Genomic DNA, 12,868 nt, shown 5'->3' on the forward strand with positions numbered 1-12,868 from the left:
GCCTGGTCTACCAAGTGAGTTCCAGGACAGCCAGAGCTATACAGAGAAACCCTGTCTCGAAAAACCAAAAAAAAAAAAAAAAAAAAAAAAAAACAAACTAGTTTTCAAATCACTCGCTCTTAACTGTAAATGTGCATAAACAGGTAAAATAAATTAATCACTGTCATTAACATTTAAATAGTAGTACTCTACTTAAAAGCTAATCTGGAGAGGTGAGGCTTGCTGCCTAGACTGATGGCCTGAGTTCACAGTTCACACTCCTCAGGACCTAATGGTGGAAAGAAACAACTACTGCCAGTTGTCCTCTGGCTCCACTCTTGTACTACAGCATGTGTAAGCATGCATGTGCATGCATAATAAATTGAAATGTCTTTTTTTTTTTTTAAGTCTCCAGCAACCTTGTATGTGTTATGCACAATATCACAAGTAAAGACAGGTACAATTGAGGCTAGAAGTATGGCTGTGTAAAATTTCATGCTTCTGTCTTGTTTTCAGTGGTGGGATAGACAGATATTCGGGTTCAAATCCAGAGCCTTTCACACACCAGATGGTTTAATCAACTGAGCTGTATCTCCATCCCCTATAATGTCTGTGTAGAGGCTTCATTTGTTCAAATAAACTGGAGCTGGATAGATATCTATCAAATTGTAGTACATCCTGTTATTGACTGCTTCTGGATAAGCAATTAAGTGTTAAAGTCTCAGAGAACGAACTGTGGGCACAGTTGAGTTAGGTTCGGTGAGGTGCTCATACTTAATTTTACTTCCCTTGAAACTTTTTAAGTATGTAAGATAAATAATGGCGGCAGTTATTTTTTAAAAGGAGACGTGCATACACATGTACAAATATTTCCTATTAACAATAATGGAATGATCAGTTTACAACACAAGATGACTCACAGCCATCTGTAACTCCAGTTCCAGGGGATCCAAGCTTTCTTCCCATGTGGGCAACAGGCACATACATACATGATGCACAAGCACACGAGCAGGCAAAACACTCAGACATAGAAAAATAAGACAACAAAAAAGTTTTAAAAGAGTGGGAAATAATAGTTCTACAAAGAATTCTGAAAATAAGGAAAAGCAAAAAAATAAATGGTAAGAATAATCTGGCATGTGTTTTTAGAGGGTAGAGAATCCAGTATTTGTAGAGTGATTACTATACTAAAGCCACAATAAAACTGCATTTGTCTTTTTATTTATTTATTTATTTATTTATTTATTTATTTAGGCATTTGTCTTTTAATGCTGAAGATGTAACTAATTTCTTATAATCTTCATCTTCATTACATAGGTTATAAGTCCTGAGAAGTATGACATAAAATGTGCCGCATCTGAGGCAGCAATAATTTTGAACTCGTGTGTGGAGCCCAAAATGCAAGTCACTATCACCCTGACATCTCCAATTATTCGAGAAGAGAACATGAGGGAAGGAGGTTGGAAAGCCAATTAAACATTCTACTTTTCTGTTAACGTTTGTTTTCCATTTTCCTGCCCTTTATGATGGCATTCAGCCCTAGAAGGCAACATGCTGGCATTGCATAGGAACTTTAGAGATTGAACTCACTCAGCAATTAGTTTTGCTTTAGATCATTTCTAACAAAGTGAATGCTCTTCTTAGTGATGTACTATTATAGAATACATTTATATCATGTGATTGGTTTTCTTGATATATTTTTTTCTTTCTTTTCTTGCGGACCTCAGATTTCTGGGAAAAAAAAAACTTCAAAAATTGTTTTTCAAATAGTTGACACATGAAAAAGTTTTAAATGCTTGTTAATAACTAGGGGCCACAATTTAACTTTTACTAAGACAATGTTGGTCTTGCTTTGTCTTGATGAAAAAGATTTCACAAATTGGCGAACAATATTACTTACAATTATTATGTATGTAGTCATGGATCTGGCCTGGCCTGAAGTAAATATTTCTAGTTCTCTGAGGTTGCTCTTTGGTTTTGTGTAATTTCATTAAATGCAGACCATGCTGATGCACAGAGATTGGGGCCTTCGGCCTGCATACCGTGCTGGAGCTCTTAATGAGTAATGTGGATAAGTGAGTTATAGTACAGTACAGTTTTTCTTTCTGGTTTTGGTTTGTTTGTTTGTTTTCTTTTTAACTGAATTTGCATTTGTAGAATATAAAACACTACTGGTGCCAGCAATGTTGCTTTAGGGACTACTCTGTAACATTTTCAAAGCTTCCAAAGCTTTTAAGCCAAAAGCATGATTAGTGTCTGCAGTAATGTTGGTTCTCTTGTTTTATGGGTCAGATAAAATTTACTTTGTTTCCTTTCATGTTGTTTTTATCCATCTTAAGTTGTTGAAAATGGAATTAAATTTTAAACTGTTTGTAGTACAGGTTGAGGAGAAAAAGATTATCAATTACTATTATAATTTTGTTTTATTAAGACAAAGCAATTATTTCTAAGAAAATGGGCTTTCTATGGCCCAAGAAAAGAATATTTTAGTCAATTTCATTGGGAGACTTGTCTGATTTTGTATATTACATATGTGTACCATATTAGCATTTTTTATGTTGTATCTTAACCTTTGCATCCTAAAAAATACGAGTTTTATGTAAAGGATCGTTTGTAGGAACATGAATTCATCTCGCGTTCTGGCTGTCCATGTTGCCTGAGGAAGTAGTTCCTGAGTCAATTTGACCAAGTTGTATGTAGCATATATGATCCTTTACTTCAGTTTTTAAAAATCTAGTATGATATTATAAATTAATGTTGCTATAATTAATGTAAAATTATGTTCATGTAATCATTTAGCTTTATTTCAGAATGTTTCTGTGTATTTAACCTCAGTTCATTTCCAAGCCATTTTATAAGTTCATAGTGTCATATTTGTAGTAAATCCTTTAACATGCCCTTTCTAAAGGAAACAAAATTACATTTTTGTCTGACCCAGACTGAGATAGAATTACCATTCTGAATTTTATAAATATGATCATGAGGGAAATGGTCAGCTTAAAATCAAAAGATTTTGCTTCAAGACACTGAGCTGGAAAGTTGGATGTACAAAAGTATAGAAATGTTGCTAAGTGTTCCTTGCTGCGGATGACTGCAGTAAACCCATGGTTTTAGCTTTATCATGAAGATTGCTTTTTTCTAGCTGCAGAATATCGGTATGTATCCTCTCTCACTGCAGCTCCCGATGCTCTGTGTCTTAAAATCATTTACAGCCTCTAGCTTGCTTCGGGGAGTTAGTACAGGGTGTAAGGAAGGCTTTGCCGGAAGAACTGTTGTAAATCATGAGACTTAACTATTATATTTCCACATAGTGTGATAGCCTCTTTAATGTGTAGTGGTCCTGTTTGATATGAAAATTACTTAATAAAAGACATGACTAAATTGTTGAAATAACTGTTAAACACATAACAGATCTCTTTCCTGGTACTGTGTTTGACAGTTAACATGCAGTAAACATTTAATTGAATTTAGCTTGAAATGTTCAGAATGCTCTAACCATTGCTACAGAGTCTTTTCTGCAGCAAATCAAGTATCATGTGTGTTTTTTTCTACCTGTAGCTTATCAGGCCCGGTCCAAAGCCTTCTAGCAGAAGGGATTGATTCCTGTCAGGGGTTGCTGCCAAGACATCGGAAGGATTTTTGACCAAGGTTTTCAAAAGCTCAGTGTCACATCTGCCATTTGATTAAGGGGGATTTTGGATGCAGAGTCTGGCATTTTTTTGTCTTTTGTGTGGCTATTTCGTTTGTCTTTTGTCTCTTCTAGAATTGAGCAGTGTTCACACTAGTTTTTAAATAGTTGAGTGAATTATATTTTACATAACCATGTTAATTGAAATTAATATAGTCCCATTAACTTTTAATCATAAAATAGTGTGGACACAGCATGTCTTCTAATTGGTGATTAACCCCTTATAATTCATAAAATACATGTAGGAAAAGAATTTGTATTTTGTTTTTATAAATTAACAGATTTTTGTTTTGACTGTTAGGGAACAAGTATGATTTAGCACAATATATCTAAGGGGTTAATCTACTTAGAACATTGAAATGGGTACAAAAATCCACACTCTAAATTTAACAAAAATTTCCTCCTTTTAGCTCTTATTTGTTTTTAACTTGGAATAGGTGTTCTGTCATCATTGAATTTTCATTATAGATTACAACTTAAAAAGTCATGCTTTTGTATAAAAATTTCCTGCATATTGGCAGAATTTATAAAATTCTGAGCTACAGTGTACAGAGTACTTCTGGCTTTAACAATGCTGTAAATAAGAGCAGTAGTCAGATTCTTTCCCGTATTCTGCATGTTTTGGAGAGTGGAAGTGGTGGGGGTGGACTTCTTTCTTTTTCAGGTTAGTTAGCTATCCTTTCTTTGTTCCTTTTCCTTATTTCATTTTGAGGTGTCTTTTCATATCTCATCTTCTCAGAATGACAACTTATCTTTTAAGATTTCTAAATTCTTGAGCTGGAGATATGGCTTCTTAAGAGTACTTATTGCTCTTGCAGAGGCCCTCAGTTCAATTCCCAGCGCCCATAGTCAGGCAGCCCACAACCAACAACTCCTGCCCCAGGGGATCCAGTACCTTCTGGACTCTAGGCACTCACAAAGATGAATAAATAAAAAGGAATTTTAGTAAAAATCAGTTTCTAAATGTTTAAAAGACAACATTTCAAGTGCTTTAACCAGACATAAAGTACTCCCATTATTTTTTATATTTCTTCTTTGTCCCTCTTAGTCATTTGAAATAATAAATTATTGTATCCTAAATGTATCATGGTTTTTAGTGCTCTCTAGCTACTGCTTATACTCAACAGATTGCTTTTATAATTTTCTTGAATTTAAAAAGTATACTATAAGCCAGGCATGACCCTCACACTCTCAGTCCCAGCTTTCAGATGCTGAGGGAGAAGAGCAAGCCTTGCGTTCAAGGCCAACCTGAGCTATAGGTACCAAAAGCCAGGAGCAAAATGCACTGTAAAGTTGATGGCAACTGTGAATTAGATTGTTGAAGTATTTGCTCTTCAGTTATATGATAGTTTGACCATCAAACTTACATTTTATATATATGTGTAGCTGAACTTTGGATTTTTACTTTTATGAATGACTTATTAATGTAAACTAGCCTTTATTAATGTAAACTTAATTTCTTGTCATGAAATCCTATTTTCTCAAGCTTTCTGTAACACATTTTAACCAACTTTAAAGACCCTACATATTTACCATCAAAGCATTGTGCTTATGGCTCCTTTTCTGTACTTACTGTATCTAACTGTGCTAGTTCCGGTAGCCTTTTTCTGCTTTACTCATTGTCTCTCTCTGCTTCCTGTTTGGAATACTTTTAATGACAACTTTTCATTTTAGAAGGTATTTTGTATTCCTTATGAGATGCTAAAGTTCTCTTATTGAACATCAAGAACTGAATTCCCCAGAAGTAAACCTCATTTTGGTCCTTTGTTCTCTTTTTTTTCCCCTTGTAATTGTTGTATTGATCATTCCATATTTATTTAAGTTCTTTCTTATATTAGCCCCAGAATAATCTAGAATACTTTACCAACTTGGTAGTTTATTGTACATTCCCATTTAAGGTGGATTTTTGTGTTCCCTTTTGTCTTTGTCTTCTTTGTGCTGGTGCGCTGTGTCCAATAATCTTTCCTTTAGATCTCATTTTGGTGAGTAAGGCTTCTATTTCCAGAAAATTATTGTATCATTGAAGAGTTTATCTTAATTCTCCTTTTGTTCTTCATATTATATTATGTAAATTTGTTAAAAGTCACTCCCCGGATGAATTTAACTGAAAAGTTCTCAAATGGCTCACGTGACACTGATGCTGCTTTAAGGAAGTGTCTTGCTCACCTGGTCAAACACCCATTCCTCACTGCATTTTGCCAATTCAATCCATTTTAGATGTAACCTCGGGTATGGTGAAAGACCCACCGGACGTCTTGGACAGGCAAAAATGCCTTGACGCTCTGGCTGCTCTACGCCACGCTAAGTGGTTCCAGGTTCGGAACATCATTTTACTTTTTTCTTGTAGCCTTATGAGAGAGTAGTGCAGTACAACATGTTTAACTATGCTTAAACATTTCAAACAATTGCCTAAACACACTATTTTAAATTAAATCTCAGAAAGTAAGTTACCATAGAAAGCTGAGTGTAACGATCTGCATTTTGCGGTTACTATTAATTTGACAGTAAACAGGTTTGGGGGGTGTTTGTAGTCCGGGTTTTTTATTTTTAGTGGCTATATTTAAAGTTGACTTGCTTAGGAACATCACATGTTTTTGTATATATATTATATTCCATAAGGCTGCAGATTAACTTTGCTTTAAATAATGGAATATGTGTTTAAAGCTTTGTGTAGAGTTGTAAGACTTTTCCTCTTCTTTCTCTTAAGTTACTAAGTGTAGGGAATGAAAGGTGAGGAAGCAGCTGCTTGGTTTAGTGACTTTGCAGACATGCAAAGGCACGGAGAGGAAACCAAACAGATTTCCTTAACCTTTCAGTCCCTAGACAGACTTTTTAGCTCTTTACTTTCCTTTTTATTTCTAATTTAGGCAGATTTTTTTCAGTTTACTGTTTTGTATGAACATAGGTCAAGGTTCACAGGGGATCAAGAAATATTATTCTTGTATAATCTGTTTACTTTGACCTAAATACTAGCTTTTAAATACTAACTCTGGCATAAAATATTGCTGTAAATGGCAGCTCATTGAAACCAATTTAAACGTAATTATTTTTATTTTTAATCTGAGCTTCCATTGAACAGTGGTATTTTAACTTTTTTTCACCAAGGGATAATTTTAATATTTCTAAGATTAATTCAGTTGGTTTTTGTGTTGCCCTCAAGGCTAGAGCTAATGGCCTACAGTCGTGTGTGATTATCATACGTATTCTCCGAGACCTTTGTCAACGAGTTCCAACGTGGTCAGATTTTCCTAGCTGGGTAAGTACTCAGCAACAGCACAGTGTGAAAGATGAGTATTTAGAAAGTTCTTCTCTGGTGGTCTTCGTTTTCTGATCTTATTTGTCCTATGTTTTCATTTAATGTAGTATTTTTCTGTTTGACAAATCCAGATTTGAAAATCCTTATACTTTCTTAGGATTTACTAATTTAAAAATTATGCTTGTAGCTGGGTGGTGGTGGCGCACACCTTTAATCCCAGCACTTGGGGGGCAGAGGCAGGTGGATTTCTGAGTTCGAGGCCGACCTGGTCTACAGAGTGAGTTCCAGGACAGCCAGGGCTACACAGAGAAACCCTGTCTCAAAAAACCAAAAAAAAAAAATAGGCTTGTGCTGGTAAAATACCTTAGTGAGCAAAAGCGTTTGCTACCAAGCCTGAGTTCCATCCCTATGATAGAAGGAGAGAAGTGACTTCTAAAACTTGTCCTTTGACCTTCACATGCACGCCATGGTGCATGGGGGGGGGGGGGCAGCACACTTGGAGAATTGCATGAGTGAATGAATGGTTTGTGTAACTCAGCTGTGCTAGCTTAGGGGCCTAAGTCTCCAGAACTCATACATAAAATAATAAAATTCTGAGCCGGCTGTGGTGGCGCATGCCTTAGCACTCAGGAGGCAGAGGCAGGCGGATTTCTGAGTTTGAGGCCAGCCTGGTCTACAAAGTGAGTTCCAGGACAGCCAGGGCTATACAGAGAAACCCTGTCTCGAAAAACCATAAAATAATAATAATAACAATAATAATAATAATAATAAATTCTGGTCTTGCTGTAGCCTTGGTACTGTCTTGGCCAAGACAGGGGGATTACTAAGCTAGTTCCAGGTTTGATTAAGAGACCCTTTCTCAAGGCAATTTGATAATGACAATGTTAAAGTTCAGTCACACCTGGGCTTACAAGAATGAGAGCCTGTCTTAAACATAAAAAGACAAGATGCCTTTATTTAAAAGCAAACTGTTGTCGAATAATAAAAATTCAGAGGTTTGTTCAGAAATATGATTGAACCTGTTAATTTTGAAGTTAGGTTATTGAAAGTTAAATAGCTAAGGTTATCTTATTTTTTATCGTTTTGTTCTTGTGTTTAAGAATTACATGCTTGAGCCGGGCGTGGTAGCACACGCCTTTAATTCCAGCACTTGGAAGGCAGAGGCAGGCGGATTTCTGAGTTTGAGGCCAGCCTGGTCTGTCTACAAAGTGAGTTCCAGGACAACCAGGGCTACACAGAGAAACCCTGTCTCAAAAAAAAACCAAAAAAAAAAAAAAAAAAAAAAAAAAATTTACATGCTTGGCCTAGAGAAATAGATGGCTCAGTGGTTAGAACACTGACTGCTCTTCTAGAGGTCCTGAGTTCAGTTCCCTGCAACCACATGGTGGCTCGCAACCCTCTGTAATGGGATCTGATGCCTTCTTCTGGTGTGCCTGAAGAGAGCAATAGTGTACTCATACAAAAAATACATCTTTGGGGAAAAAAAAGAATCACATGCTTTTTTAAAAAAAGCTTGTACTTGAGATTCATAGAGGCCAATTGGTTTTGGTTTTTGAGGTGGTTTTTGGTTTTTCCCATTAAATATATATATATATTTAGAGCTACAAATAATATACTTAGTATACTCCCAAAACTCCCAAAATGTTCTATTCCAAGTTTTGTTTTTTTTTTTTTAAATTTATTTATTTATTCTATGTAAGTACACTCACTGTAGCTATCTTCAGACACTCCAGAAGAGGGCGTCAGATCTTGTTACGGATGGTTATGAGCCACCATGTGGTTGCTGGGATTTGAACTCCAGGCCTTCGGAAGAGCAGTCGGGTGCTCTTACCCACTGAGCCATCTCACCAGCCCCTATTCCAAGTTTTAACAATTATTTCTAAGAGTAGTGGGAGAAAGAAATAAGTAAGATAAAGAGCTGCAGTGTTTGCTTTTCATTGAGGGAGAGGGAGGGAATCATGACTATTACTTGTACGACTAAATTATCTTTAAATTATGAGTAGAATTCAGACATTCTTACATATATATATATATATATATATTCCTCTGACTTCAGCACTGGGGAAGCTTGAGGCAGGAAATTGAGTACATTGTTTGAAAGACCCTATGTCCAAAAGCCAAGTGGAACAAAATGAGATAAATGAATCAAAGATGAATGCTATGTATTTTCTAAGACACTTTTTGCCCAGGGAAGGGGAAGGGTTTTTTGTTCTTCCTGATTACTATGACCTCTATATAGAGACAATTACCCTGTTCATCAGATCTCCTTTGTCTGCATGATTACTGTTTTTTCTGTTCATTGTTTTCATCTTTTGCCTCTTTCCTGTGTACAAAGAATTTGAGGACTTGATTTTGTTTTCAGCTTTGTCCTGTTCTTTGCTGTTTACTATTCATTTATTGGTTGCTTTTCTATTGCTGCAAGAGACGCCATGACTGGGGCAACTTATAGGGGGCTCAGGTGCACCTTCAGAAGGTTAATCAAGACTATTATGGCAGGGAGAATGCTGGCAGGCAGGCAAGCATCATACTAGAACAGTAGCTGAGAGCCTTCTTGTTGAGCAGCAACCAACAGTCAGAGAACGCTAACTGGGAATAGGGTGGTCGCTTAGTTAGGGTTTTACTGTTGTGAACAGACACCATGACCAAGGCAACTATTATAAGGACAACATTTAATTGGGGTTGGCTTACAGGTTCAGAGCTTTAGTCCATTTATCATCAAGGCAGAAACGTGGCAGCATCTGGGCAGGCAGAACTGAGAGCTGAGAGTTCTACATCTTCATCTGAAGGCTTCTAGTAAAAGACTGACTTCCAGGGTGAGGATCTTATAGCCAATGCCCACAGCAACACACCTACTCCAACAGGGCCACACCTTCTAATAATGCCACTCTCTGGGCTGAGCACATACAAACCATCACAGGTGGGCTTTTAAAACCTTGAAACCCACCCCCAATGACATAACCTCCTCCAATAAGTCCAAAGCATTCTACCAAATACATAAGCCTATGTGGACCATTCTCATTCAGACTACTACCTTATCAACTCCCAGTCCCCATAAGGGCGTAGCCATACCATAATGCAAAATGAATTTAGTGACTTCAAAAGTCCCCAAATTTGTTCTTCAATCTCAATGGTTTTAAAACATTTAAAGTCTTTTCTGAGACTCATTTCAGTTTCCTAGTTGTAACTCCTGCAAAAACAAAACTAAAAAGCAAGTTATATACTAGCAATATACAATGGCACAGAATACACAGTACCTTTCCAAAGGGCTGGAAAGGGGGACATAATGAGGAAATCCTGGACCAAAAAGCAAGACCCAAACCCAGCAGTACAAATTCTATATCCTATAGGTCTATGATGTCAAAGGGCTTAGGGTGCTGCTTCCAGTTTTGCTGATTGCTGTAGACCTCTCTCTCTCAGCCTGGTTCCACTCCCTGTCTGCAGCACACCTTGGTAGACATCTCACGGCTCTAGTGCCTCCAATATCCTGGTATCTCCAACATAATCTACCCTTCAATTTCACAATTTTATGCAATGTCCTTTCTGGGCCTTCATGCAGGGACTCTTCTGCCACACACCTGGACTCAGTGGTTTTCATTAGTTGAGAAAGAAGATTCTACAACCCTGAACTAGTATGTCCTTACGGTTCTGAAGCCAGAACAACGTGGTGATGCTACTTGGGGTGGAATCTGGTCTCCTCCTTGAATTACATTTGCATAAAGTTTCTTTTGTTATTTCTCAATTAGAACAAGTAATTCCTAGTGCAGTGATTCTCAACTTGTGGGTTAAGACCCCTTTGGCGGTCTGAATGACCCTTTCACATCAGAAAGCCTACATATCAATTTACATTGCAATTCATAATGGTAGCAAAATTACAGTTAAAAGTATGAAGCAGTATAAAGTAAAATTATAGTTATGAAGCAATGAAAATGTTATGGTAGGTAGTCACCACAACATGAAGAACTACAGTAAAGAGTCGCAGCATTAGTAAGGATGATTATCATTGACTTACGCCATTTCTTTTCACAAATTACAGGATTAGCTTGATGGGGTCTGACTATAAGGGCACCACTCATTTAATTCCATTTCACCTTATGTCTTTGAGCTCAAACGAAGGCTGCAACATAAGATTTCTGGTGCTCTTTTTCACCGTAGAACTGCCCAAGAGTGGTTACTAATAATCATGTGACAGAGTCAACAGTAGACTATTTTGAAATCTCCTCTGCCATTGAAATTAGCCCTTAACTCTTCAATTTAGTCTGTTTCTTAAAACAAGAGCAAAAACCAGGCACATATTTTGCCAAAGTATCACAAGAACAGTCTCTGATCTAATTGCTAATATTGTTTCCATTCAAAGACCTCTTGAATTAGGCCTTTGTAGTCCATATGGCTATTGTCTTCCAGGCTCCTACTAGAATGGCCTTTTAAGCACTATTTATATCAGTCTACTGCTTTCCTAGTCCAGAGTCTTCTACATTGCTCCAAAAACAAAGATTGGTCTTTTACACAATAATACAAGCCTACTCTCTGTACTAACTCTGATAACTTTTGTGTTGCTGTGAAGAAAGGCTGACTGAGACAAGTGATAGAAGAATTTACTGGGAACTCAGGATTTCAGGGGATTAGATTGCATGACCATCATGGTGGGGAGCATGGTAGCAGGTTGGCGTGACACTGGTGCAGTACTAAGAGCTTAAATCTGATCCATAAGTAAGAAGAAAGAGCTAATTGGAAAGCATTCAAATTAAGAGACTGTGGGGGCCATTTTCATTCCAAACATCACAGTTCCATAAAGTTTTGGGTTTTAGCGTGGCATTTAGTAAGTAGCCTTGGGGTCTTCCTATTTATCTGAACTTTGACTTCATTTTGTTGGCTTCATGTAGTCGTTGAGTTCTCTTGGAATCAGTTTTAGATTGTGTTTATAATTTTTTTTTTTTAAGATTTATTTATTTACTATATGTAAGTACACTGTAGCTGTCTTCAGATACTCCAGAAGAGGGCGTCAGATCTCATTACAGATGGTTGTGAGCCACCATGTGGTTGCTGGGATTTGAAGCAGGACCTTCAGAAGAGCAGTCAATGCTATTAACCGCTGAGCCATCTCTCCAGCCCTGTGTTTATAATTCTTAAAAACTAAACTCATCCAGGTTTTTTAATGTTTTATTAGATTTTACTTTAGCATGAGCTTTGTTCACAGAAATACTGATTGAAAAGAATTCTCATATATCTTTTGTCTGTGCATGTGCACAGCCACCATGTCAGCATTTGTACCAGGTGGTTACATTTATTATTAGTAAACTATTTAATGAATAATTGTCATGCAAAGTCTATGTCAAGGTAGACTTTTCATATTATTCTTCACATAACTGCAAGAAGCCATTCAAATTTGTTCCCATCTATTTTTATTTTTATTTTTATATTTTGGTTTTTCGAGACAGGGTTTCTCTGTATTGCCCTGGCTGTCCTGGAGCTCACTCTGTAGACCAGGCTGGCCTTGAACTCAGAAATCCACCTGCCTCTGCCTCCCGAGTGCTGGGATTAAAGACGTGCGCCACCACGCCCAGCTGTTCCCATCTATTTTTGATATTTGTGATATTTATTAGGTACAGTGAACCATTTCAGTATATTCATAAAATGTGTAATGATTGGGTCAAGTCATTGACATCAGCTTTTTTGTTCTGAAAACATTCAGGGTCTTCTTACAGCTACCTTGAAATAAAAGAGCTAGAGATGTAGTTCCTGTTAGAGCACTTGCCAAGAATATGCAAGATTCTGGGTTTGATCCTCAGTACCCATCCCCCGTAAAAGGTTTATGTAAAAGGTTCATGGTCATCTTGCATGCTACAGAACATAGATTATTAAAAACAATGAATTTATGAAATTCTTGGGCAAATGGATGTATCTGGAGGATATCATCCTTAGTGAGGTAACCCAATCACAAAAGAAGT

The 12,868-nt window shown here is 37.0% G+C and overlaps 1 protein-coding gene across 3 annotated transcripts in view; it reads left to right on the forward strand.

Moving 5' to 3' along the window:
- Zfr (zinc finger RNA binding protein) overlaps positions 1–12,868 on the forward strand; it is a 65,057-nt gene that overhangs the window by 43,731 nt on the left and 8,458 nt on the right. For all 3 annotated transcript variants that reach the window (XM_029544124.1, XM_029544125.1, XM_021208777.2), the window contains 3 exons: positions 1,297–1,438; positions 5,885–5,982; positions 6,828–6,923. In XM_029544124.1, the coding sequence (XP_029399984.1) occupies positions 1,297–1,438; positions 5,885–5,982; positions 6,828–6,923 (336 nt within the window). The remainder of the gene's footprint in view (positions 1–1,296; positions 1,439–5,884; positions 5,983–6,827; positions 6,924–12,868) is intronic.

This window comes from Mus pahari, chromosome 11 (genome assembly GCF_900095145.1).
Source record: "Mus pahari chromosome 11, PAHARI_EIJ_v1.1, whole genome shotgun sequence".
In the NCBI taxonomy this organism is placed as follows: domain Eukaryota; kingdom Metazoa; phylum Chordata; class Mammalia; order Rodentia; family Muridae; genus Mus; species Mus pahari.